Source organism: Pseudonaja textilis, chromosome 16 (assembly GCF_049901715.1).
Source record: "Pseudonaja textilis isolate UNSWEBS1 chromosome 16, rPseTex1.2, whole genome shotgun sequence".
Taxonomy (NCBI): domain Eukaryota; kingdom Metazoa; phylum Chordata; class Lepidosauria; order Squamata; family Elapidae; genus Pseudonaja; species Pseudonaja textilis.
The window spans coordinates 8,519,514-8,543,365 of NC_142005.1; the positions used below are offsets into that span (position 1 = coordinate 8,519,514).

The 23,852-nt window shown below is 47.6% G+C and overlaps 2 protein-coding genes across 2 annotated transcripts in view; both read left to right on the forward strand.

The window, feature by feature from the left end:
* KCNN3 (potassium calcium-activated channel subfamily N member 3) overlaps window positions 1–6,161 on the forward strand; it is a 36,049-nt gene extending 29,888 nt beyond the window's left edge. Inside the window, 4 exon segments of the mRNA XM_087913909.1 lie at window positions 2,725–2,852; window positions 3,281–3,350; window positions 5,851–6,048; window positions 6,050–6,161. Of these exon segments, the coding sequence (XP_087770035.1) occupies window positions 2,725–2,852; window positions 3,281–3,350; window positions 5,851–6,048; window positions 6,050–6,151 (498 nt within the window). The 3' untranslated portion in view covers window positions 6,152–6,161.
* PMVK (phosphomevalonate kinase) overlaps window positions 1–23,852 on the forward strand; it is a 152,663-nt gene that overhangs the window by 39,537 nt on the left and 89,274 nt on the right. The gene's annotated exons all lie outside the window — the stretch shown is intronic.

Genomic DNA, 23,852 nt, shown 5'->3' on the forward strand with positions numbered 1-23,852 from the left:
GATAGATAGATAGATATAGGAGAGAGAGAGGGAGAGAGAATGATAGATAGATATAGGATAGAGAGAGAGATGATAGATAGATAGATAGATAGATAGATAGATAGATAGATGATAGATAGATAGATGATAGATAGATAGATGATAGATAGATATAGGGGAGAGAGAGAGAGAGAGATGATAGATATAGGATAGATAGATAGAGATAGAGAGATGATAGATAGCTAGATAGATATAGGAGAGAGGGAGAGAGATGAGAGAGTGAGAGAGAGAGATGATATAGGATAGATAGATAGATAGATAGATAGCTATAGATAGATAGATAGATAGATAGATAGAGATGATAGATATAGGAGAGAGAGAGAGATGATAGATAGATAGATAGATAGATAGATAGATAGATAGATAGATAGATAGATAGATAGATGATAGATAGATAGATGATAGATAGATAGATATAGGGGAGAGAGAGAGAGAGAGATGATAGATATAGGATAGATAGATAGAGATAGAGAGATGATAGATAGCTAGATAGATATAGGAGAGAGGGAGAGAGATGAGAGAGTGAGAGAGAGAGATGATAGATATAGGATAGATAGATAGATAGATAGATAGATAGATAGATAGAGATGATAGATATAGGAGAGAGAGAGAGAGATGATAGATAGATAGATAGATAGATAGATAGATAGATAGATAGATAGATAGATAGATAGATAGATAGATAGATATAGGGGAGAGAGAGAGAGAGATGATAGATATAGGATAGATAGATAGAGATAGAGAGATGATAGATAGCTAGATAGATATAGGAGAGAGAGGGGGAGAGAGATGAGAGAGAGAGAGAGATAAGATAGATAGATAGATAGATAGATAGATAGATAGATAGATAGATAGATAGATAGGAGAGAGAGAGAGAGAGAGATGAGAGAGAAAAGGCCTCTATTTTTATCGTGTTTTATTTCAACTCCAAGCTGCCTGGTCTCTGAGCTTGGCCATTGTCATTTTATTTCATTTGTCTCCTTTTTGGCAGCGTTTGTTAAATTGGCTTCTCCGCGGAGAGCTTGGAGGCCCTTAAAGAGTTGGATGGAAAGAGAAATCTTCCTTTTAATTGGAGAGGGAATTGATTGAGACGCCAAAGGAGCAGAGGGATGTCTGGGTTTTGAGGTTTTGTTGTGTTTTTTTTTTCCGGAGAGGTTTTCCAAGCAAGATTCAAACTCGGTTAATTTCTGGTTTTTTTGTTTTTTTTTCCTCCCTTGTGAGCACCTGACTCAGAAATCACGCTTTTCCAGAGGAGAGAAACTCATCTGGAGTCTGTTGGTTCAAAAAATTATTGGGTTGTAATTTTTTTATTTTTATTTTATTTTGCTCTGCTGCTTTGTCACGTTTCCTAGTTTTGTTTTCTCACCGACGGGCGGAGAATGTCACAAAACCTGGCGCTCTCCTCTTCTTCGTCCAAACAATTCCTACGTCTAGCCGGATGCATTTTACTCATTTTTTTTTCTTTACGTGCATTTTTTGAGCCATTTTTTTTCCAGAATTGCTGCTAAAATGCAGGTAGAGTCTGGAGATGCCGTAGCAAGAGTGGGGGGAAAGAGGGGTTAGGGAGTTGCATTTTCCCCCTTTTTTTCCCTTGCTGTTTTCTATTTTTTTTACCCCCTATTTTGAGGAGAGGGAGGGTAAAATTCCTTGCTTTTTCAAGCTCTCGGGTCATCGGTTAGCTAGATTTTTGCACAGAGGCATCTCGGTGAATAAAGATATTTCCTGAGCAGCCTTTCTCAGTGTTGGGAAGTTTAAGATGGATGGACTTCAACTCCCAGAATCCCCCAGCCAGCATGCTATAAAATGGGTGGACTTCAACTCCCAGAATCCCCCAGCCAGCATGCTTTAAGCGGGATGGACTTCAACTCCCAGAATCCCCCAGCCAGCATGCTTTAAGTGGGCTGGACTTACTGACTGGGGAATTATGGGTATTATTATCCATCCATCTTAAACGTGACCAATCCACCGTTCTGTGATTTATCAGCACAAAACACCAACTTAGTTATTGCCTTAGCCGAAAAAGAAACTATTTGATTTGATTTATTTGATTTGTCCATCGCTTACAAGATAATAGTTCTAAGTATAAACATGAGTAAGAATACAGGAAATAGGTACGAATAAATGGGGACAATAGGACAGGGACGGGAGGCACGATGGTGTGCTTATGCACACCCCTCAACTAACCAGGATTATTTTTTAAAAAATAGCCTAACTATCCAAGCCATGTCAGCTTATCCCATATATCATGCCAAGGGAGAGGAATTCCTCCCTCCCTCCCTTCCTTTCTTTCTTTCTTTCTTTCTTTCTTTCTTTCTTTCTTTCTTTCTTTCTTTCTTTCTTTCTTTCTTTCTTTCTTTCTTCTGTCTGTCTGTCTGTCTATCTATCTATCTATCTATCTATCTATCTATCTATCTATCTATCTACCTATCCTTTGTAGTTTCCTCCAATTTTTTCCACCTCTAGTCTTTTCACGTTGTCTCTCAGAGGTTAGGAGGGACCCACTCCCCCTTCTGGCTGGGGCTGATGGGAGTTGTAATCTAGAATATCCACCAGGGTATTCTGTTTGGGGAAGAAAGCTGGAATTCTCATGTGTGTGTGTGTGTGTGTGTGTGAGAGAGAGAGAGAGAGAGAGAGAGAGAGAGAGAGAAAGCGGGATAGGCCTTTCAATGTGTTTTCCTCCCGCAGATCAAGAACGCCGCGGCCAACGTCCTTCGGGAAACCTGGCTGATCTACAAACACACCAAGTTGTTGAAAAGGATCGATCACGGCCGAATCCGGAAGCACCAGAGGAAATTCCTCCAAGCCATCCACCAGTAGGTTCCTTTGGGGGGTTCAAGTGGGGGGTGGGGGAAAAACCTGCTCATTTTCAGCTTCCCTTCCCACCCCACCCCCAAAAAATAAAAAATAAAGAGGTCACTGCAGAGAGCTGAATTGTCACCTTGGACAGGTAGAGAGATAGGTGTGCAAGGAGGGATACTTTCGTTTCCCGTGAATACCGGGAAGCCCTCGACTTAGGATAGTTCGTTTAGCGACGGCTCCAAGTTACAGTGGCCCTGAAATAAGCCCCCCCCCGGGGGCCTGTTTTCACACTTAATGACCGTTGGGGCATTTCCTCCCCTCCCCATTGGTCAAATGATCGAAATCCAGGCCCTGACTTGTATCCAGGACTGAGGGGGGGGTCTCATATTCCTATAAGTTATTTTTCATATTTATTTCCGCCCCCCCCCACCCCCCACCCAAGGTTAAGGAACGTGAAGATGGAACAAAGAAAGTTGAACGACCAAGCCAACACGTTGGTTGATCTTTCCAAGGTATCTTTAAGGCCGCCTTCGAAGGAGGCCGGGAGGAGGAGACGGAATTGGTGGCGGCGGTGGGGTGTGTGTGTCCTAAAACAGGGGGCTGGGCCAGGAGGGGAGGATTTATGGGCTTTGTAGTTACTGGGTTGGGGTTGGGAGCGGGGGTGGGGGAAACCCTTCCCTCCCTCTCTTTCCTTCCTCCCCTCTCCTTCCCTTTCTCCCTTCTATTCTTCCTTCCTTTCCTTTCTCCCTTCTATTCCTCCTTCCTTCCCTTTCTCCCTTCTATTCCTCCTTCCTTCCCTTTCTCCCTTCTATTCCTCCTTCCTTTCCTTTCTCCCTTCTATTCCTCCTTCCTTTCCTTTCTCCCTTCTATTCTTCCTTCCTTCCCTTTCTCCCTTCTATTCCTCCTTCCTTCCCTTTCTCCCTTCTATTCTTCCTTCCTTCCCTTTCTCCCTTCTATTCCTCCTTCCTTCTCTTTCTCCCTTCTATTCCTCCTTCCTTCCCTTTCTCCCTTCTATTCTTCCTTCCTTCCCTCTTTTCTTTATTTCCTTTGTTTTGTTTGGTCTGTCAATTGCTTACAAGATAATAGGCATAAGTAAAAAAAACGTAGTTATGAATACGTGGATCCATATCAGAAAAATAAAAGGAATAAAAGAAACAACAGGACAGGGACGGTAGGCAGGCACGTTGGTGCGCTTATGCACGCCTCTTCTCTCTCTCTCCTTCGTCCTTTCTCCTTCTTTTCTCCTTCCTTCCATCCTCCCAGTCAGTATTGTTATTCTGATCTCTACCCTTTTCTTCTACACATCCATCTACCCCTTTATCATCCCACTGAGGCTTTTAGTTGTCAGCATTCAGATAATAGGAGAAACGGAGGCAGGGGGGGCCCATCACAGGCTGGGGGGGGGGACATTTCCTGGGAAGTCAACTCAAAATATCAACCCACCCCCCAAAAAAAGACATTTGCTTCCTAAAACAACAGTTCCCCTCTTTGCAATCTCCCTCTCTCTCTCTCAAAGGCAGATCTTTGTTCAAAGTAAAATCACCCCCCACCCCGTTGCAAAACCAAGTTACTAGTCCTCAGCTTTTTAAGGACTTGATTCCAGACGGGGGGGGGGGAACCTCAGTTGAGAGTGAAAAACCACAGGATTTTATGCGGCTGTTTTTATTCTTTGGACGTTTATGCAAATGGCATATTGAATTTGTGGTGAGGGAAAAAAACAACAACCGTTGTTAAAGGCAATAAAATACAATGGAGTCGCTTAAAAATAATCTGGTCCGTCCACAAAGCGACGGAGCCAACAGCATCAAATTTTTATTCTTCCATCAGGACTCGGCCTGCTTCCTTTAAACCTTTGAAGCGGCCCCTGGGGAAAACTTTTTAACTGGAAGCCAAGGTTCTAGACCTCAAGACTGCCGCCAGAAGTGCATCCAATTGGGCTAATGTCCTCTTTTAATCTTGCTTGCATTCAGAAACGGAGGCACCTTCCCAAAAAGATTTGTATTCGCCCGGGAGGTTGCTGGCCCGTTGCCAGGCAGGTTTTGCTCAAACCAGAAGTTTGTTTTGAAAGAAATAGCCGAGATATTTAACGAGAGGCGAGGAAGGAAATTGTCCCCTGGTTTATTTGGACCCCTTATTTCACAGTCAACTTTGCCGCAAAAGGCAAATGAGGTTCTGTTGAAAAGGGAGGCAGGGAAACCACGTTTGGTGATGGGTCTCTCGGGCGGATAATATGTCATATCATAAATCTTTAGGAAGATTGCTCTGGAGGTCTCTGGGTAGAGAAGGCCCCTGCGGTGGGTTGAGAGTCCTTTTTGTGGTGATGGAGAGGGTTGCAATTTTGATAAAAGGCGCTTGGAATTAGACTTTGTCTGGAAATAAAGAACAGAATAAAAGAGGAGGGAAAGGGGAAAATGTCAGGGAGGAAAGGAAAATGAGAAAAAGGGGGGGAGGGAGGGACAGAGGAGGGAGAGGGAAGGAAGGAGAGATCGGAAAAGGGGAAGGAAGGAGGGAGGTGGGAGGAGAAGGAAGGAAGGAAGGGAAGGAAGGAGAGATGGAAGAAAGGAAAGGGATGGGAATTGGAGGGGAAGAGAGGAGGGAGATGGGAGGAGAAGGAAGGAAGGAAGGAAGGAAGGAAGGAAGGAAGGAAGGAAGGAAGGAAGGAAGGAAGGAAGGAAGGAAGGAAGGAAGGAAGGAAGGGGAGGGATGGGAATTAGAGGGGAAGGAAGGAAGGAGAGATCAGGAAAGGGATGGGAATTGGAGGGGAAGAGAGAGGGAGATGGGAGGAGAAGGAAGGAAGTGAAGGAAGGAAGGAAAGAAGGAAATGGAGGGAAGGGGAGGAATGGGAACTGGAGGGGAAGGAAGGAGGGAGATGGGAGGAGAATGAAGGAAGAAAAGGAAGGAAGGAAGGAAGGAAGGAAGGAAGGAAGGAAGGAAGGAAGGAAGAGAAGGGAAGGATCTGAGGGTGGGGAAATAACCTGTGTCTCTCCCCCCCTCCCCCCCTTTGATTGGCAGATGCAAAACGTCATGTACGACCTCATCACGGAGCTGAATGACCGCAGCGAGGACCTGGAGAAGCAGCTGGGCGGCCTGGAGTCCAAGCTGGAGCAACTGGCCACCCACTTCAGCGCTCTCCCACTCCTGATCACGGACACGTTGCGCCAGCAGCAGCAGCAGCTCCTGGCCGCCCTGATGGAGAGCCGCGGGGGCCAGGGTAGGGCTGGTGGGGGCCCCCCAGACGCCCCTCTCCGACAGCCCCCTGGGGGTCAGCCCGAACTCCTTCCCCACCCCCTACACGAGCTCCAGCAGCTGCTGAAGGCGGGGAGGAGGAGCGGAGACGGGAGAAGACGAAGGCGCCGCCACGCGCAAAGGCTCAGAGCCAGAAGGCCGAGCCCCCAAAAAGGAACCCGCCACAACCCACAACCCCAACGACACAAGGCAAGGCAGGAGGGACGGAGACCCCCCGCCCACACACACATACGGGGGCCACCATCGGTCCCCAGGGGAGACTCGAACCCAGCCCCGGGGAGCCACGGGCCTCGCAATGGTAGGCTCTCGTCTCCGGGGCCCCTTAAGTGGGGGTGGGGGTGTTTGGGGTGGGGGCTTGGAGGGGCAGGGTCTTTGCCGGCTGGGACCCCCACCCCATGCCCCCTTCCCCCCCTCTCTGCTGCTGCTCTGTTTGGTGGAGGCTCGAAAATCCACCTTCAATCTCAGGTCTTCAAAGTGAAAACAAAGCCACTCCGAAGGGCAGCGCTGGGATGGAGACGGACGGATGGGGGGACCAATCTACTGTGTGGATCCCACGCCACGGGCGACGGGGTTGTGCAGCTTGCTTCCTTCCTTCCTTCCTTCCTTCCTTCCTTCCTTCCTTCCTTCCTTCCTTCCTTCTTCGCTTCTTTCCTTCCTCCTTTCCTTCCTTCCTTCCTTCCTTCCTATCCGATTAGCTTCCTTTTCTATCCCTTCTTTCCTCCGTTCCTCCCTGCTCCTCTTCTTCCTGCCCTCTCTCCCTTAGTTTTCCTTCCTACCTACCATCCTTCCTTCCTTCCCCTCCAATTCCCTTCTTTTTCTCTTCCTTTCTTCCTTCCATCTTACCTTCCTGCCCACCCTCCCCCATTCTTCCCTTCCTTCCTTCTCTCTACCCTTCCATTTTTTCCTTTCTTCTTTCCTTTTTCCTTCCCCTTCCTTCCTTCCTTCCTTTTTATCCTTCCTTGTTCTTTTCCCTTCCTCTTCCTTCCTCCTTTCCTTCTCTCTATTCTTCCATTTTTCTTTTCTCCTTTCCTTTTCCTTCCCCTTCCTTCCTTCCTTCCTTCCTTCCTTTTTATCCTTCCTTGTTCTTTTCCCTCCCACTTCCTTCCTCCTTTCCTTCTCTCTATTCTTCCATTTTTCTTTCTCCTTTCCTTTTCCTTCCCCTCCCTTCCTTCCTTCCTTCCTTCCTTCCTTCCTTCCTTCCTTCCTTCCTCCCTCCCTCTTCCCGGACGATGCCACCGTGGAGAATCCAGGGGCCAAACCGAATGAGAGGCAACTTCCTGTCTTTTGTTCATGGCTCTTCTTTATTTTTTTCCATCTCACCTGGAAGGAGGGGGTGGCAACAGCAGGCCAACCTGGTCAACTCCTCCTCCCCCCACCCCACCCCCGAGTTGCCACACCTGGGAGTTGCTGCACCTTCCTCTTGCCGTGTCCTCTTCAAGCATCACGTCGAAGTCGACGCGGAGGAATGACGCTGGTCTGTCTGGGTGGGTGGGGTGGGAGATGAAAACCCCAATTTCCTGCCTTGTGGAAGGGACTCTTTTGAAGGGGGGGGGGGCAGGTTAGCAGAGTTGGCCACGCAGGGTTGCAAAGAAGCGCATCTCTCCGGAGAAATATTGCAGCAAAGAGTTTGCAATTCCTTTGGCTCTCTTGGGTTGCAGGGAACACACCCCAAAATTGCCCCCTCCCAGGGATGTTTTAACCCTCCCCCCTCCACATCCCATCCCATCCCACTCCAGCCTAACCTAATTCTCCATTTCTCCCAGTTTGGGAGAATTTCTCAAAAGTCTTACATCCCACTGGGTTTCCAAGCATTCAGATCCCACTGCAAAAGTGATATTTCCTTTTCCCGGAAATGGATGGAGTTTTATGTTTTCAAATGCTGCTATTTCCCCTTTCCTCCCCACCCCCCTCCCCGAATTTCTGGGCTTAGGGGCAGGAAAGGGGGGAGCCAGACTCTAGAACCTAGTATGGGGCAGCTTGGCTGGGGATGATGGATTTCGTGGCACAGCCCAGCACCCTTTTTGGAGACTGGCTTTAAGAATGCACCTTCGGGGTTTGTAACGTTGTCTAAATGGGGAAACACCAATGACAAACATTCAGGTCAAAACAGGGTATGTAGGATTCCTTTTCCCAGGTCGCCCTCTCCCCCGCCCAGGCCAAAATAATCACATTTAGGTGAAAACTCAGCCTGCCTGCGGGAGAAAAATGTCTCCTGCTAGCTTACAACTATCCTTTTGTGATATTGATCGCTGATTTAATCTCCCCTCCTTCTTCCATTTCTCCATTGCTAGGAATATATATATATATATATATATATATATATATATATATATATATATATATATATATATATATATATATATATCTTAAGTTTTACGGGTACTTAAATGTATGGCATTCAGCTTTGTTGGAGATTTTTTCCACGTCATTGTAGTTGTGCTTTTAAAGTTGTAGCAACGTTTCAGCAGAATCTCATCTGCCATCATCAGGCTTCTGTATTGGGTTTGTCGAACACAATACCGAAGAACACAATACAGAAGCCTGATGATGGCAGATGAGATTCTGCCGAAACGTTGCTACAACTTTAAAAGCACAACTACAATGACGTGGGAAAATACCCGAACAAAGCTGAATGCCATACATATAAGTACCCACAAAAACTTAAGAAAACACACACACACACACACACACACACACACATATATATATATATATATACACACATACACATAACATACATACACATACACATACATACATATACATACATACATACATGTGTGTGTGTGTGTGTGTGTGTATATATATATATGTATTTGCAAAAAGGCGAGAGTCTTAACTTCTTCTAGCCTCTGTTCTTTTTCAAAACCAGCTGATTTTTTGTTTTTGTTTTAAAAAGCAAAAACAAAGCCCCATGGAATGCAGTCTTCCCTCCCTCTTTCCTTATCGTTTAAAAAAATATATATATCATTATTTTAAACAAAAAAAAAAAAGCCAGAGCTGAAAAGGAATATATTGGAGCTGGCAGGACTCCAAGGTTCTCTTTGGCCTCAACCCCAAGAGGAGGAGGAGGAGGAGGAGAGAGAGTCCTCGGTGCATTTGGCACACCTCCTGCAAAGGAACACTGGTTTTTCCAGATAATAAAAGCCAAAAGGGTGACATTTAATGTCTTTTTGAACTAGCACAGCGACGGGCGTAAATTGCCCGGGTCCCGCTATTAATTAACGTGCAATCCTGCTGCGCCGAGTTAATTGTCAGCCCCAAAAAAAGCCAGCGAGACGCTTGGAGTTAAAAAGAAAAAGAAAAAAAACCGCTAGGAGCCTGTGATCTATCTATCTGTCTCTTTCTCTCTATATATATATATATTTCTTTTTAGTGGATTTTTCTTTTTTTTTAAAAAAATCCATTTCTCTTTCTTCTTTATTTTATTATTATTAGTTTTTTTGTGTTTTTTTTTTGGCTCCTGTCTTCCTTTCCAGCAGCTGGCTGGTGTTCCTAGCATCACAAAGGCAGAGAAAAAAGAAAAGGAAAAGGAGAACAGAGGCTGCCAATTTTCTCGTTGTAGTAGGAGGCTCGTTCCAGGCTACTGGAGTTGCTTAGGAACTAGAGGGAGGGTTTGTAAGGGAAGATGGGGGGAAGACACCCACCCTTTCTGCCCCCCCCCTTAATCCTTCGGCCCCCGTTTGCAGGCCTCCGACTTACAACCGCAACGGAGAGCCCCAAGAGAGGCGGTTTTAGGGGGAAACGTGGCTGTTGGGAAGAGAGTCGCACGGACGTTAAGCGAATCTGGACTCTCCCCGTCCCCCGGGGGGGGGGTTGCAAAAGGTGGGGTGGTGTCACAGGGTCTCCCCTCACCACTCCCCCGGGGGGGATGCTGTGACCGTCGTAAATATGAACCGGTTGGAAAGCCTCTGAATTTTGAACACGTGGCCAAGGAGAGGCTGCGTTGGTCGTAAGGGTGGAAGACGGTCGTCAGTCCCATCTTGTCAGTGTCGTTGTAACTTTGAACGGTCGCTAAGTGAAAAAAAGGAATGTATGTTGAGGATTACCTGTAGATATCGAAGTTCAGCTCTTGGCTCACAAGCCTTCCATTCTTCCATCTCTCCTTCCTCTTCTTCTCCTCTCCTTCCTTCCTTTCTTCCTCCAATTCTCATCCTTTCCCTTTCCTCCATCTCTCCTTCCTTCCTTCCTTCCTTCCTTCTCCTCATTCCCTTCTCCTTCTTTCCTTCCTTCCCCCTTTCTTCTTCCAATTCTCATCCCTTCCCTTTCCCCAGCTCTCCTTCCTTCCTTCTTCCTTCCTTCTCCTCATTCCCTTCTCCTTCCCTTCCTTCCTTCCTTCTTCTTCCAATTCTCACCCCTTCCCTTTCCTCCAACTCTCCTCCCTCCTTCCTTCTCATTCCCATCTTCCTTTCTTCCTTCCATCCATCCATCCATCCTTCCTTCACCTCCAATTCCCATCCCTTTCTCCTTCCCAGAGAGTTCTGGTTATTTTGATCTTTGGAAAGACTCCAGCGTCCTTATCTTAGGCCATAAATACAGCACAAATTGGCTATTTTGAGTTACCAGCCTTCTTGGCAGAAATACAACCCCTCTTGGCCAGAGGTGCCATATTTAGAATGGTTAGGGCCGCTATATATATATATATATATATAGTGGCCCTAACCTATATATATATATATATTTCCAAGGGTGACTGTCTTTATTTCCGACATAAAATATAGGTGCTTCTGCCTGGCTCTTCCAGAGGGCGGGGTTCCTGCTGGTGGCTGTAAGTCGAGACTCCCTGTAGTTAACCCTTCCCCAACCTAGTAAACTCAGGGGGACAAGTAAAAGAGAGGCCACGTTGTGCCTTAAACGACAACGCCACTCACACTTCTTTCAGTACCTTGGAGAGCGATGCCATCTTCATTCTTTGTCCAACATGATGATGAGCAAAGTCTCCTCAACCGTGGCCCCTTTAAGAAAGAGGAGCGGAGTTCAACCCCTAGAATTCCCCAGCCAGCCCTGAGGAATTCTGGGAGTTGAAGTCCACCCCTCTTTCTTAAAGGGGCCACGGTTGAGAAGCACCGCGGGGCTGGCAGAATCTGGCAGATAGTCCTCCACTGACGGTTCATTGAATGACCGTTCAAAATTACCAACGGCCCTGGAAAAAAAGGGGACTTAGTTTTTCACACTTACGACCGTGGTCACGTGATCCAAATTCTGAACACTCGGCCACTGGTTCGTCCTTACGACCGGTGCTGTGTCATGCAGTCCCCTGTCTTTGGCATCCTTCTCACCAGCCGAGATTCGCTTCCCAACTTATCAACTGCGCCGATTCGCTTAATGACGGTGGCGGGAAAGGTGGCCAAATGGGGCAAAACTCCCTTAATGAATGTCTTGCTTAGCGACCTAAATCTGGGGCTCAGTTGCAGTCGTAAGTCAAGGACTACCTGTATGGAAAACAACTGGGGTGGGGGAAAAAGTATCACAAAACCAGCCAAACCAATGAAAAAATGAGCAGGCAGAGCTTTCGCATTGCAACCTACCCCATATTTTCCCCCCAAGGGGGTCCCCCATAATCCCTACTACCCCAAGTCCTCGAGGGGGGGAGTGTTGGGGGTTACCTCTTCAATGAATGTGATTATTTTGGGGGGTCTTCCTCACTTTATGCGCAAAAGACAGGAATGAATGTGAGGTTGATGGTGCTGGGTTGGCCATCGCCACTTCCTCTCTTTTGATAGGCCCCCTTGGCAATTCGGAGCATGGACTCTCGTGCCAAAATTGGCTCTGTTTGCTAGGACAAGCCATGGTTTGTTGAAAGAAACCAGCTTCAATTGCTAAGCCATGACTTGGTTTGTTGAATGAAGCCAGCTTCGGTTTGCTGAATGAAACCAGCTTCAATTGCTAAGCCATGACTTGGTTTGTTGAATGAAGCCAGCTTCGGTTTGTTGAATGAAACCAGCTTCAATTGCTAAGCCATGACTTGGCTTGCTAAATGAAGCCAGCTTCGGTTTGTTGAATGAAACCAGCTTCAATTGCTAAGCCATGACTTGGTTTGTTGAACGAAGCCAGCTTCGATCCCTCTGCCAAATCATGACTTGTTGAATGAAACCAGCTTCGGTGGCGGAGCCCAGACTTGGTTGGTTGAATGAAACCAGCTTGAGTTGCTCTGCTAAAAGTCATGGTTTGTTGAATGAAGCCAGTTTGGGTCACTTGCACTCAATCGTGGCTTGTTGAACGAAACCAGCTTTGGGTCGCTGGGCCAAGCTGAGTTGGCTAGGCTTAACGAAGCTGCCAAACCACCAGCCCTGATTCCCAAACTAGGTTTGGGCCCACCCACGGCAGGCTAAGCTCCACCAAAAGCCCAACGCATCAGGGTTCAGCCAGTTTAACCGCCGCTCGTGGCTTGTGGATGTTTTAATTCTCCTCTCCTCCCTAACTTGCCTGCTCAAAAAAAAGATGAGAAAATTCACTTTGTTTCATCCAGTTGAAAGCCTTCATGGAAGGAGCCTCCAAACTAACCCTCTTTTTCTAAAAACAAGCATCTTGATTCATAAGAGAAGACAAACCCTAAACAGCCTTTGCTTTCTGGGCCCGAGAAACTCGGTGCAAAATTTGGTGCCCCTAACTACATCATCCCTTCATCTAGGGCAACCCCCTCCCCACTTTCTTCCACTGTATGGGTGTGAACATCAAAGCAGCACATCTATGGGTGGGTTTGAGGGTGGGGGAGGAAACGACAGGAAGTTAAGTCTGGGGAGGAGGAAGTGGGGTGATGGGACCCCAAAACAGACCATCATAACCATTTCGGGAGAATTGCACCCAACTGTGGTTTCGTTTGGTGGTGAAAATACAAAGGGAAAGGCAGGGAAGTAGGGGGGAGGGGGAACTCCGTGGCTTTTTTGAGGAGGGTCTCCAGATGTTCCTGCTGACCCGAGGAATCTTGGTACCGAAAGCTTTCCTTATCACCAAATACGTAATTCTACAATGCCTTACCGTTCGTTTGGGGGGTACGTGTATGTGTGTGTTGGACGTGCTTAAGAAGGACAAACCTGGATGGGCTTTGAGTAGGACTGTACCACTTGGAGAGAAAGGAGAGGTTGACCCCTTTTGGGGGTTGGTGGGGGGTGTCTCCCACTTCTGCCCTCGAGGAAAAGGAGCCGAGAACCCTCTTGACTTGGTATAGTCTCCGCGGACCTTTGTCTTGAAACAAACCTTGTTGAACAAGCCATCATTGGAAAGGGGCGACGTAGAACTGGATCGAACAACCAGCTGTCGGGAAGGATGAAAGAAAACCCGTCATGTTGGCCAAGGAAGACCCCCCCACCCCAAGTCATCCACACTTGCACAGAGACCCCCCCAAAACGACGAGCTTTCTGACCAAGACTGGATCGTATTTCTTGGGTGGGGAAGGAAGGATGAGAAGCAAGCGGGACCAACAGAGGACATCTAGAGGGGATTGTGGGTCTCCCCACAACAACAACAAAAAACATGGGAAGTCACTGTGGTTCTTTTATTTTATTTTTAACGCTGTTCCTGCCGTGTTGACCACTTATTCCCATCGGGGACAAGCCAAGCGGGCAGGGCGAACAAGATTCCCCGCTCTTCGGCATTCCTCAAAAACTGGACACCGGCGCAGAAATGAGTTTCTGTGCGTCTCGTTTTTCTTCCTTTCTCTCTTTTTTTTTTCTTTCCTGTTTTCTAAAAAAAAAAACACACGAAAAACAGAAAAAAAATTAACATGACTAAAGGAAAGCATAACCATAGTTTATTTTACCTATGAAATATATTGCTATATTATAAAGGATGAACGGTGTAACGTTTGTGTAAAAAAAAATATGTTTTTTTTTTAAAAAAACAACCCCTCTGATATGATGGTTTTGAGAAGCAGAAGGGGGAAAAGATTTCTCCCTTGCTGACCCACGTGTGGTTGGTTTTGGGGTCCAGAGGCTGGATTGGGAGTGGAGAAGGGGCTTTGTAGTCCACCCGGCCATTTTCAAAACAGAGAAGTTGCCAAGGGTGCGAAATCGTAACTCGGTGAGGCCGTTTGGGGCTCAAAAGCGGAGTGATTTCTGGCTGCGGGATGTTCATTCTTCGAGGTTTTTCACCACTTTTAAGACTTTCTCGGTCACCCCCAACCCCCAACCCCAATATTTGGCCTCCTTCGATGTTTTTAATCCGTTGCTTTTAGCTCGCCCCACCCAAGCAAGGTTTGGCTTGAGTCTTCTGCGGTGGTGGGATTTAGCCGGATCGTACCGGTTTACGAGAACCGGTTGTTAACTCGCTGAGCAGTTTGGTGAACTGGTTGTTGGCGGAGAACTGGTGGTTCAATGATTTTAATTCCCCCCCACCCCACCGGTCTTCTGGTGTCCCTATTTAAAGGGGATTCTGCCGTTGGAAAGCAGGAAAGGATGAATGCATCGGGCGTGCCGGCTGGGGCATTCTGGGAGTTGTAGGCCAGGCCTCTTAAAAGTGGCTGAAGGTGAGACAGGCCGGTCTGGAGAATAGTTGCTTCTTTCTGAAAAGGTGGTGCCCGGCATTGAGAGTCATCTTAGATAGGTGTGTTTTGTTGGTCGGGTTACAGGTTTTGTTTTCCCCTCTGGTTGCGATTCGAAACACAGCCTCCTCTCCATCCAGAGAACGGGAGATTAACTGCAATAATAATGGCAGGGTTTTTCTTTGTTTTTTTTTACCTTTACAGAGTCTGATTTATTAGTAGTAATAGTAGAAGTAGTAGTACAATGCCTTGTAAGGACCATTCTTTTGTCTTTCACCATGGAAAGACGTTGAAAAATGGAGCCCTTTCTCCTTCCCATCCATCCCTCCTAGTCCTTCCTTTCCTGCCGGTCTATTTTCCCCTTCCTCCCCTCCTTCCCTCCCTCCCTTTCTTTTCTTCTTTCCTCCTCCCTTTCTCCTTCCCTCCTCCCTCCATTTTCCTTCCTCCTCTCCCTTCTTCTCCTACCCTCCCTTCCATCCCTCCTTCTCCTTTCCTCCTCTCCCTTCCTTCCCTCCATCCTTCCCTTCCTCCCTGTTTTCCTTCCTCTCTTCCCTCCCTCCCTCCTTCCTTCCTCCATTTCCTCCCTCCCTTCTCTCCATCCTTCCTTCTCTCCATCCTTCCTCCCTGTTTTCCTTCCTCCCTCCCTCCCTCCTTCCTTCCTCCATTTCCCTCCCTCCTTCCCTTCTCTCCATCCTTCCTTCTCTCCATCCTTCCTTCTCTCCATCCTTCCTCCCTCCCTCCCTTCTCTCCATCCTTCCTTCTCTCCATCCTTCCTCCCTGTTTTCCTCCCTCCCACCCTTCCCTCCATCCTTCCTTCTCTCCATCCTTCCTTCTTTCCATCCTTCCTCCCTCCCTCCCTTCTCTCCATCCTTCCTTCTCTCCATCCTTCCTTCTCTCCATCCTTCCTCCCTCCCTCCCTTCTCTCCATCCTTCCTTCTCTCCATCCTTCCTCCCTGTTTTCCTCCCTCCCACCCTTCCCTCCATCCTTCCTTCTCTCCATCCTTCCTTCTCTCCATCCTTCCTCCCTCCCTCCCTTCTCTCCATCCTTCCTTCTCTCCATCCTTCCTTCTCTCCATCCTTCCTCCCTCCCTCCCTTCTCTCCATCCTTCCTTCTCTCCATCCTTCCTCCCTGTTTTCCTCCCTCCCACCCTTCCCTCCATCCTTCCTTCTCTCCATCCTTCCTTCTCTCCATCCTTCCTCCCTGTTTTCCTTCCTCCCTCCCTCCCCTCCCTCCCTCCTTCCTTCCTGTTTCCCTCCCCTCCCTCCTTCCTTCCTTCCTTCCTTCCCTCCATCCTTCCTCCCTCCATTTTCCTTCCATCCCTCCTTCTCCCTTCCTCTCCCTTCCTTCCTTCCATCCCTCCTTCCTCCCTCCCTCCCTTCGTTTTCCTTCCTCCCTTCCCTCCCTCCCTTCCCTCCTTCCTTCCTTCCCTCCATCCTTCCTCCCTCCATTTTCCTTCTTCCCTCCCTCCTTCTCCCTTCCTCCCTCCCTCCGTTTTCCTTCCTCCCTTCCCTCCCTCCCTCCCTCCACCCAGCTCACCCGCAGCTCTTTCCAAGGCTGAGCCCCGGAGGGAGAGGACTCGCCTTCCTGCCAGCCTGCCTAGTGACGGGGGGGCGTTGTCTCCCCACCTCTGCCTTTCCAGCCTCGCCTTGGCGGGGCTCCTTCCTCCCTCCGCTCCGAAGCGCAGCCAGGCGCCCAGCTTTGCCCCCCAGCGGTTCGGAATGGCCTCTTCCCTCCCTCCAAAGCGAGGCCCCCCTTTCCCCCACCCGCTAGTTCCATGGCCAACCTCTTTCTTTATTATTAGTATTATTATTTAAAAATAAAAATAATAAAGAACGAATCAGATGAGCCGCTGCCGCGAACGAAAAGCGAGGACATCAGGTGAGCGGAGGAAAAGAGAGACCCCCCCCCCCAAAAAAAAATTGCTGGTTCCTTCCTGTCAGGTAGACTGCTCCTAACTTTGGAAGCTCCACCGCAGAAAGGCTCCCCTTCTCTCAGACAGGTAGGCCTCGAATTACGACGCTTCGTTCCGGGACCGAAGTTCACGGCCACCCTGGAAAAAATGGAGGGGGGGGGGGGAACTTAGCCTCAAACCTCACCCCCTTTATTTTTATTTTTATTTTCATAACCGACGGCCACGCGATTCCCAACGTTCAGATGCCCGGCAACCGACTCGCATTTACGACGGTCCCCGGTGGGGGCGGGGGGAAGGGATTCGCTGAGCGACCTGTCGCCCCTTTTTTAACAACCCGGGGTGGGGACTCGCTTCAGAAATAAACGGCAAGGGAGGTCAAAACTCAACTTATGGGGAGAGAAATTTGGGGCGGAGGTCGTAAATCGAGGAACTGCCTGGGCGATTTCAGCAACTGAAGTTTTGAACCAAACTGGAATCTGGGCCAAGATGGGAGATGGTGTGGGGTTTTTTTTGTGTGTGTTTTCTGCTAAAAAGTAACCCGTCTTTTCATAGAATAACAAGAGTTGGAAGGGGTACCTTGGAGGTCATCTAGTCCAACCCCCCCACCCCACCCCATGCTCGAGCAGGAGAGTCTATTCCAAATTTCAGCCTCTACCTAGGATCGAACTCCCAGCCTCCGGATTGATTTTTTTTTTAAACCTTTCTCTGCATATATTAAATCTGTTTCTAGATGCTCTCCTCTTCCTTTTGAGACCTGATTGGTGCAGGAGCCTGGCTCCTCCCCCACACTCCCACCCCCAGCGAAGCCATAGGGCTGTCAAGCTGTCAATCACGTCGCTGAAATGAGCCAAGGTAGGAAAATGAAACCAAGAAGATGCCATTTCGGGGGCGTCTTCTTGGCACTACAAATCCCATCTGCCCCTTCTCCCCAGTCTGTAAGGCTGTAAGCCAGCCCTGCCAGGGAGAGACAGACACACACACACACCCCAATTTCCACACCCCTGGACCCCAAAACCAAACATGTTTTTGGATCCCCAAACTCAATGGCTTCAACCTGTTCACTGTACAACCAACCAACCAACAACAACAACAACAAAAAGTAAAAACTAACCAAAAAAAAAGTGCCTTGGATTTTAATCTTACGGAGCGGAAGGTCTATAGATCTTGGATGATTTGCAGGGGTGTCAAGTCGTGAAGACGCCCCGATGGGAAGAGATGCACAGGAAAATAATAATAATAATAATAATAATACAGATGTGACTGACAACCCTGATATATAAAGGTTTTGAAATCTTCCTTGTCTTCTCTTCTTTATTTCTCGCTCTTTCTTTCTCTCTCTCTCTCTCTTTTCCCACCCCCTGTGTTTGCTTCACTTTCTTTTTTAAGCCCAATGGATTCAAATTGATAGATGGATCCCCTTTGGCTTCTTTTAAGACATATTGGGAGGAGGAGGAGGGGGGGGAAAGGAGGAGAGGAGAAAGGGAAGGAGAAGAAGGAGGGAAGGGAGGAGAGGAGGAGAAGGAAAAGGAGGACAAGCGGAGGAAGGGGAGGAAGAGAGGAGGAGGAGGAGAGGGAAAAGGGGGAGAGGAGGAAGGAAGGAGAAGAAGGAGGGAGGGGAGGGGGAGAGGAAGGAGAGGAGGAGTAGAAGGAAAAGGAGGACGAGTGGAGGAAGGGGAGGAGGAGAGGAAGAAGAGGAAGAGGAGAAGAGGGAAAAGGAGGTGTAGAGGAGGAGGAGAGAAGAAGGAAGAGAGGAGGAGGAGAGGAAGGGTAGGAGGAAGGAGGAGGAGGAGGGAAAAGGAGGAGGAAGGAGGAGGGAGAGGAGAGGAATGAGAGGAGGAGAAGGAAAAGGAGGAGAGGAGGAAGGGAAGGAGGAGGAGGAGAGGAAGTGGAGGAGAGGGAAAAGGAGGTGGAGAGGAGGAGGAGAGAGGAAGAGGAGAGGAGGAGAAGGAGAGGAGGAGAGTGGGGGAGGAGGAAGGAGAAGGAGGGAGAGGAGGAGAAGAATGAGAGGAGGAGAAGGAAAAGGAGGAGAGGAGGAAGGGAAGGAGGAGGAGGACAGGAAGGAGAGGAAGAAGAGGAGAAGGAAAAGGAGGAGGAGGAGGAGGAGAGGAGGAAGGGGAGGAGGAGGAGGAGAAGCAACCTGGAACTCAGGAGAAACTTCCTAACCACGAGGCCAATGGACCCGTGGAACGGCCTGCCACTAGAAGTTGTGGGGTTCTCCCTCCCTGGAGGTTTTCAAGAAGAGATCGGGCAGCCGTTCGTCTGAAACGACACGGTTATAGGGGTTCCCTGCTGGATCAGGGGGCTGGACTAGAAGACCTCCAAGGCCCCTTCCAGCCCTTGGTTGATGGATTGATGGAAGAGAGCAAGCCAAGGAATCCCACCTCCCAAGCTTGAAAAACCTTCGGGGGGGTGGGGGAAGAAGGAATCCCTCAAAACGAAAAAGATTTTGAGGCAAAATCCCCCCCCAGCCCCCAAGGAGAATTTGGTATTAAACCAGGCAGGCAGGCGAGAAAGTGGGTGGATTTATGGTTGGGGTAGAGAAAGGGAGCGGCGCCTGTCTATTTAGAGGGGCCGCCGCGGGGAGCCCCCCCCTCAAAAGACAGCCCCTTCCCCTCCTTTGTGCGGGGCAGCCAAGTGGAGAAAAGTGGGGGGTTACGAAGGAGCCGCCTCCACGCCAGGGAAAAAGGGGATTTTAAAGCTATAAATGGGGGGGCTTATCCAAGCTTATCTGGGGGCAGGAGTTGGTGGGGGGCGTTGCTCATAGAGGAAATCGTGGGGCCCAACGGTTTTTGAGGGGTGGGGGCTGCCAGAGGTTCCTGTTTCCTCCCCCTCCCCCAGGGCTGAGACAGAAGCAAAATTAAAATAAAAAAACAACAACGAAAAAATGGCAGTCTTTTGAGTTGATTCGCATTGGGTGGCTGGCCGGATTGAAATTCCACAGTACCGAATTGCGGAGTTAGTTGGGAGGGAACTTGGAGGTCTTCTAGACCAACCCCCTTGCTTGGGCAGGAGACCCTACCCCACCCCACCCCGTTTCAGACAAATCGGAGTCCGGTCTCTTCTTTAAAAAGCCTCCGGCGATGGGGAAGGAAGGAAGGAAGGAAGGAAGGAAGGAAGGAAGGAAGGAAAGAGGAAAGGAAGGAAGGAAAGAGGAAAGGAAGGAAGGAAGGAAGGAAGGAAGGAAGGAAGGAAGGAAGGAAGGAAGGAAGGAAGGAAGGAAGGAAGGAAAGGGAAGGGAAGGGAAGGGAAGAGAAGGAAGGAGGGAGGGAGGGAGGGAGGGAGGGAAGGAGAAACGCCTAGAGATGTGCCTTCTTCTAAGGCCGCGAAGAATCCAAGCAGATGGTGGGATCTGTGTCCTCCAATCTCTTTTGGCTTTTCGGCTCTTTCTCTCTCTGTGAATAAGGCAGGTTCCCTTTGGGAAAACCCGAGAAGATTAAACCTGTTTATTGGTGGCGAGAGAAGGCTGCGCCATGTTTTATTCATTAAATGAAGCTAGTGGCTGAGCTAAAGAATAGGGAGATATATAGATATATAGATAGAGATAGATAGATAGATAGATAGATAGATAGATAGATAGATAGATAGATAGATAGATATAGATATATATAGAGATATATATGTTTTCTTAAGTTTTCACGGGTATTTATATGTCAGGTATTCAGCTTTGTTCGGGTATTTTCCCACGTCATTATAGCACAACTATAATGACGTGGGAAAATACCCGAACAAAGCTGAATACCATATAGATAGATAGATAGATAGATAGATAGATAGATAGACAGACAGACAGATATAGATATAGAACAGATAGATGATAGATGATATAGATGACAGATAGATGATATAGATAGATGATATAGATAAATAGATGATAGATAGATAGATAGATAGATAGATAGATAGATAGATAGATAGATATAGAACAGATAGATGATAGATAATATAGATGACAGATGATAGATAATATAGATGACAGATAGATGATAGATTAGATAGATGATAGATATAGATAGATAGATAGATAGATAGATAGATAGATAGATAGATAGAGATAGATAGATAGATATAGAACAGATAGATGATAGATAATATAGATGACATGATAGATAATATAGATGACAGATGATAGATAATATAGATGACCGATAGATGATAGATTAGATAGATGATATAGATAGATGACAGATGATAGATGATATAGATGGATGGATGGATGGATGGATGGATGGATAAACAGACAGACAGATGATAGACAGGGAGTGGGAGTTGATAGAAGAGAGATGATATAGATGAGGAAGGGAGAGATGATAGACACAGAGAGAGAAGGGACAGATGATAGGATAGAGATGAAAGAAAGAAAGAAAAAGGTATTTCGATGAAGGTCTTGGAGGGTGCCGTGTTCAGAAGGAACCTAGTTTCATCACAGCTGCCGGAATCCTTCTGACCTTGAAAGCACCAAGATCCACCTTGAATCAGGTACCTCTGTAGCATCCATAATTCATTGGCCCAGCGCACCGTTTCCTCCGTCATTGATGTTTCTCTTCCCTCTTCTAAGCTGATTTCTTCACGAAGGCTGCTGGGAACCGTTGCCCAATTATCCCGATAGGCTTAAGAGCTCAAACTGTTGGATATTTAATGGCCCAGCCTGATGGGCTTTTAGAGCCCAGGTCCAAGCAGGTGCAATTTAGCATCCTAGGAATTTGGCTATTGCCCCACCTAAAATGGGTCCAAAGGAACATGTCGTATTTCAGAGCAGGATTTAAATTTCTGGCTCCAAACAGCGGCCATCCAGCGGGCATAATTCAGAAGCAGAAAAAAAAACCGGCCTGCTTCCAAGCCAAGCTTTAATCATCAAGGTAAGTTTGATGACTCTAGGAAAAAAAGAAAAGAAACCCAAAACACTAAAAATTAAAATTAAAAAAAAAAAAAATAAGAAGCGAGGAATCCAGCCCTTCCTCGCTCCTGAGAATCGGAGATTCCCCTGAGAGGCGGTTTGCTTTGAAAAAGAGGCGCAGCTTCAAAGCCAAACCTGGAGTTTCGCTGGCGGGAGGCAACATTCTAGTCCTCGTGAAGGAGACGTGGAGGATATAGCGGCGGGGAGGGGGGGAAACCCAAGCCGTGTGGGTGTGTAGAATGTTGCCCAAGTGGCTTGTTCTCTCATTTGGAAATTCAAAAAGGCCCGGTGGGGAAAACGCAGAAATAAATGTCGGTATTGGGGTGTAGAAGACTTTCCACGGATTCCAGCAATGGAAATTTCCTTTTCTTCAAAAATGCATCCCGGATTCTTAGCTGCAATTTCTATAGAGGAGGAGGAAGAGGAAGAGGAAGAGGAAGAGGAAGAGGAAGAGGAAGAGGAAGAAGAAGAAGAAGAAGAAGAAGAAGAAGAAGAAGAAGAAGAAGAAGAAGAAGAAGAAGAAATGATGATGAAGAAGAAAAAGAAGAGATGATGATGAAGAAGAAGAAAAAGAAGAGAAGATGATGATGAAGATGATGATGAAGAGAAGATGAAGAAGAAAAAGAAGAGGAGATGATGATGATGATAAAGAGAAGATGATGCTGAAGAAGAGATGATGATGATGATGAAGGAGGGGGAGGAGGAGGAGGAGAAGAAGAGGAAGAGGAAGGAGAAGGAGAAGGAGAAGGAGAAGGAGAAGAAGAAGAAGAAGAAGAAGAAGGAGTAGTTGCTCTTTCCAACCCCCAGACTGTTCCAACTTTCTTTAATCCGGACTCTCTAACAATTACAAATCCCATTTTCCTCTGCCAAAGACTCATCTTGAAGGCTAGGTTTCAGGGTGCCAAGAATGAGACAAGGCCTTCCCTATCACCCCCAGCCAGCCCCATCCTGGATAAGGAGGATGAGAGCTGTAGTCCAGCTGCTTGGCGGGTGCCAGGTTTCCCTTGAAAGCGCCAAGGGAAGGCCCAGAACAAGGCACAGTTGAGGGTTAGCCAATGCTGCCACCTGGTGGCCAAAAGAAGAAACATACCTAAGCGCCATCTGACTAACATCTGGATGACATTCCTCCCCCCCTCCAGACCCTGCCCCAATTCTGTGTGAAACTGGCTTGGTGCAGCTCTCCCCCCACCACAAACCCCACTCAATTTGGCAGTGGTTGTAGCATCCATTGGGGGGGGCATCTAGCCAGTGTTTACCCCCCCATTTCCAATAATACAGCGCTCAATTTAAAACCATTCGTTTAGCGACTGTTTAAAGTTAACAACGGCCCTGAAAAAGGCCTGGCTTACGACCAGGCCTCACACTTAACGACCATCACACGGCGTCGCAGACAGTGTGTAGCAGGCTGCCTGGACGGGGCTCGAAAGGATCAGAGTCAACTGGAAACGGGGACTACTAAGATAACCCCCCCCCCAAAGCCACGATTGTAGGTTTGTGAGATCCAAGGGAGGGTTTAGCCTTAAGAGAGGCACAACAAGCCACAATCAGAGCGCCAGATGGCAAATTACATGGTTATTTACCGGAAAATGAGCCAACACCTCCCCCCCATCTGTTTGATGCCACGCATTTCAATGCTAATCGGATTAAGGTTTAGGAAGAAAACAAGTGCAAATGAATTGGGAGAGGGTGAATTAAATCCTGGGGGGGGGGTGTGTTTAAATCCTGGGGGTGTCATTCTCCCCCCCTTCCTCCTCGTGTTTAGATCAAAGGGGGAAAAAAAGGAATTTAAATGAAGCATGGGTGGGATTAAACCCAGTTTGTTTGCAAACGGGAAAAAAATGCCTTTAAAAAGGTTCCAAATAAATTATTAGAATTGGGGTGTGTTTTTGCTCCAGGGAAAATAACTTTTTTTGCTTCTGGGTAAAGGGAAAAGAGGGAGGGCAGGAATGAGAATCCCCCCCCCAAAAAAAAAATGCCAAAAGGGAAGCCCTGGTTAGTGGAAACAAGCCAGATTGAGCCCCAAGAGTCGGTTTAAAACAAGGATTCTCAAGATTTTGGCTCTTTTGAGATGGATGGACTTCAACTTCCAGAAATCCCCCAGCCGGCGTCCTTAAAAAGTCTATATTTAAATCATGCTGGCTGGAGAATTTCAGATTCAGAATGAATGGAAAGGGACCTTGTAGGTCATCTAGTCCAACCCCTCCAATCGAGCCCCCAAAAGCAGGAGTTCAATTCTGGGAGTTGAAATCCACCCAATCTTAAACGGGAGATGAGAAAGATGGGAAAAAATGGAAGCAAAAAAAAAAAAAAAGGATGGAGTTTTTAAGGCGCTGCTGATTTTGGCGGCTGGGTATGGACTACAACTCCCATCACCCCGTGCTCATCTGTGAATTCGAGATCCATCCTTGGTTTTATATGCTTTCGAGACCTTTTAATAGTGCATTCTCTTTTTATATCCGTTATGATGAGCCACCGTGAGTTA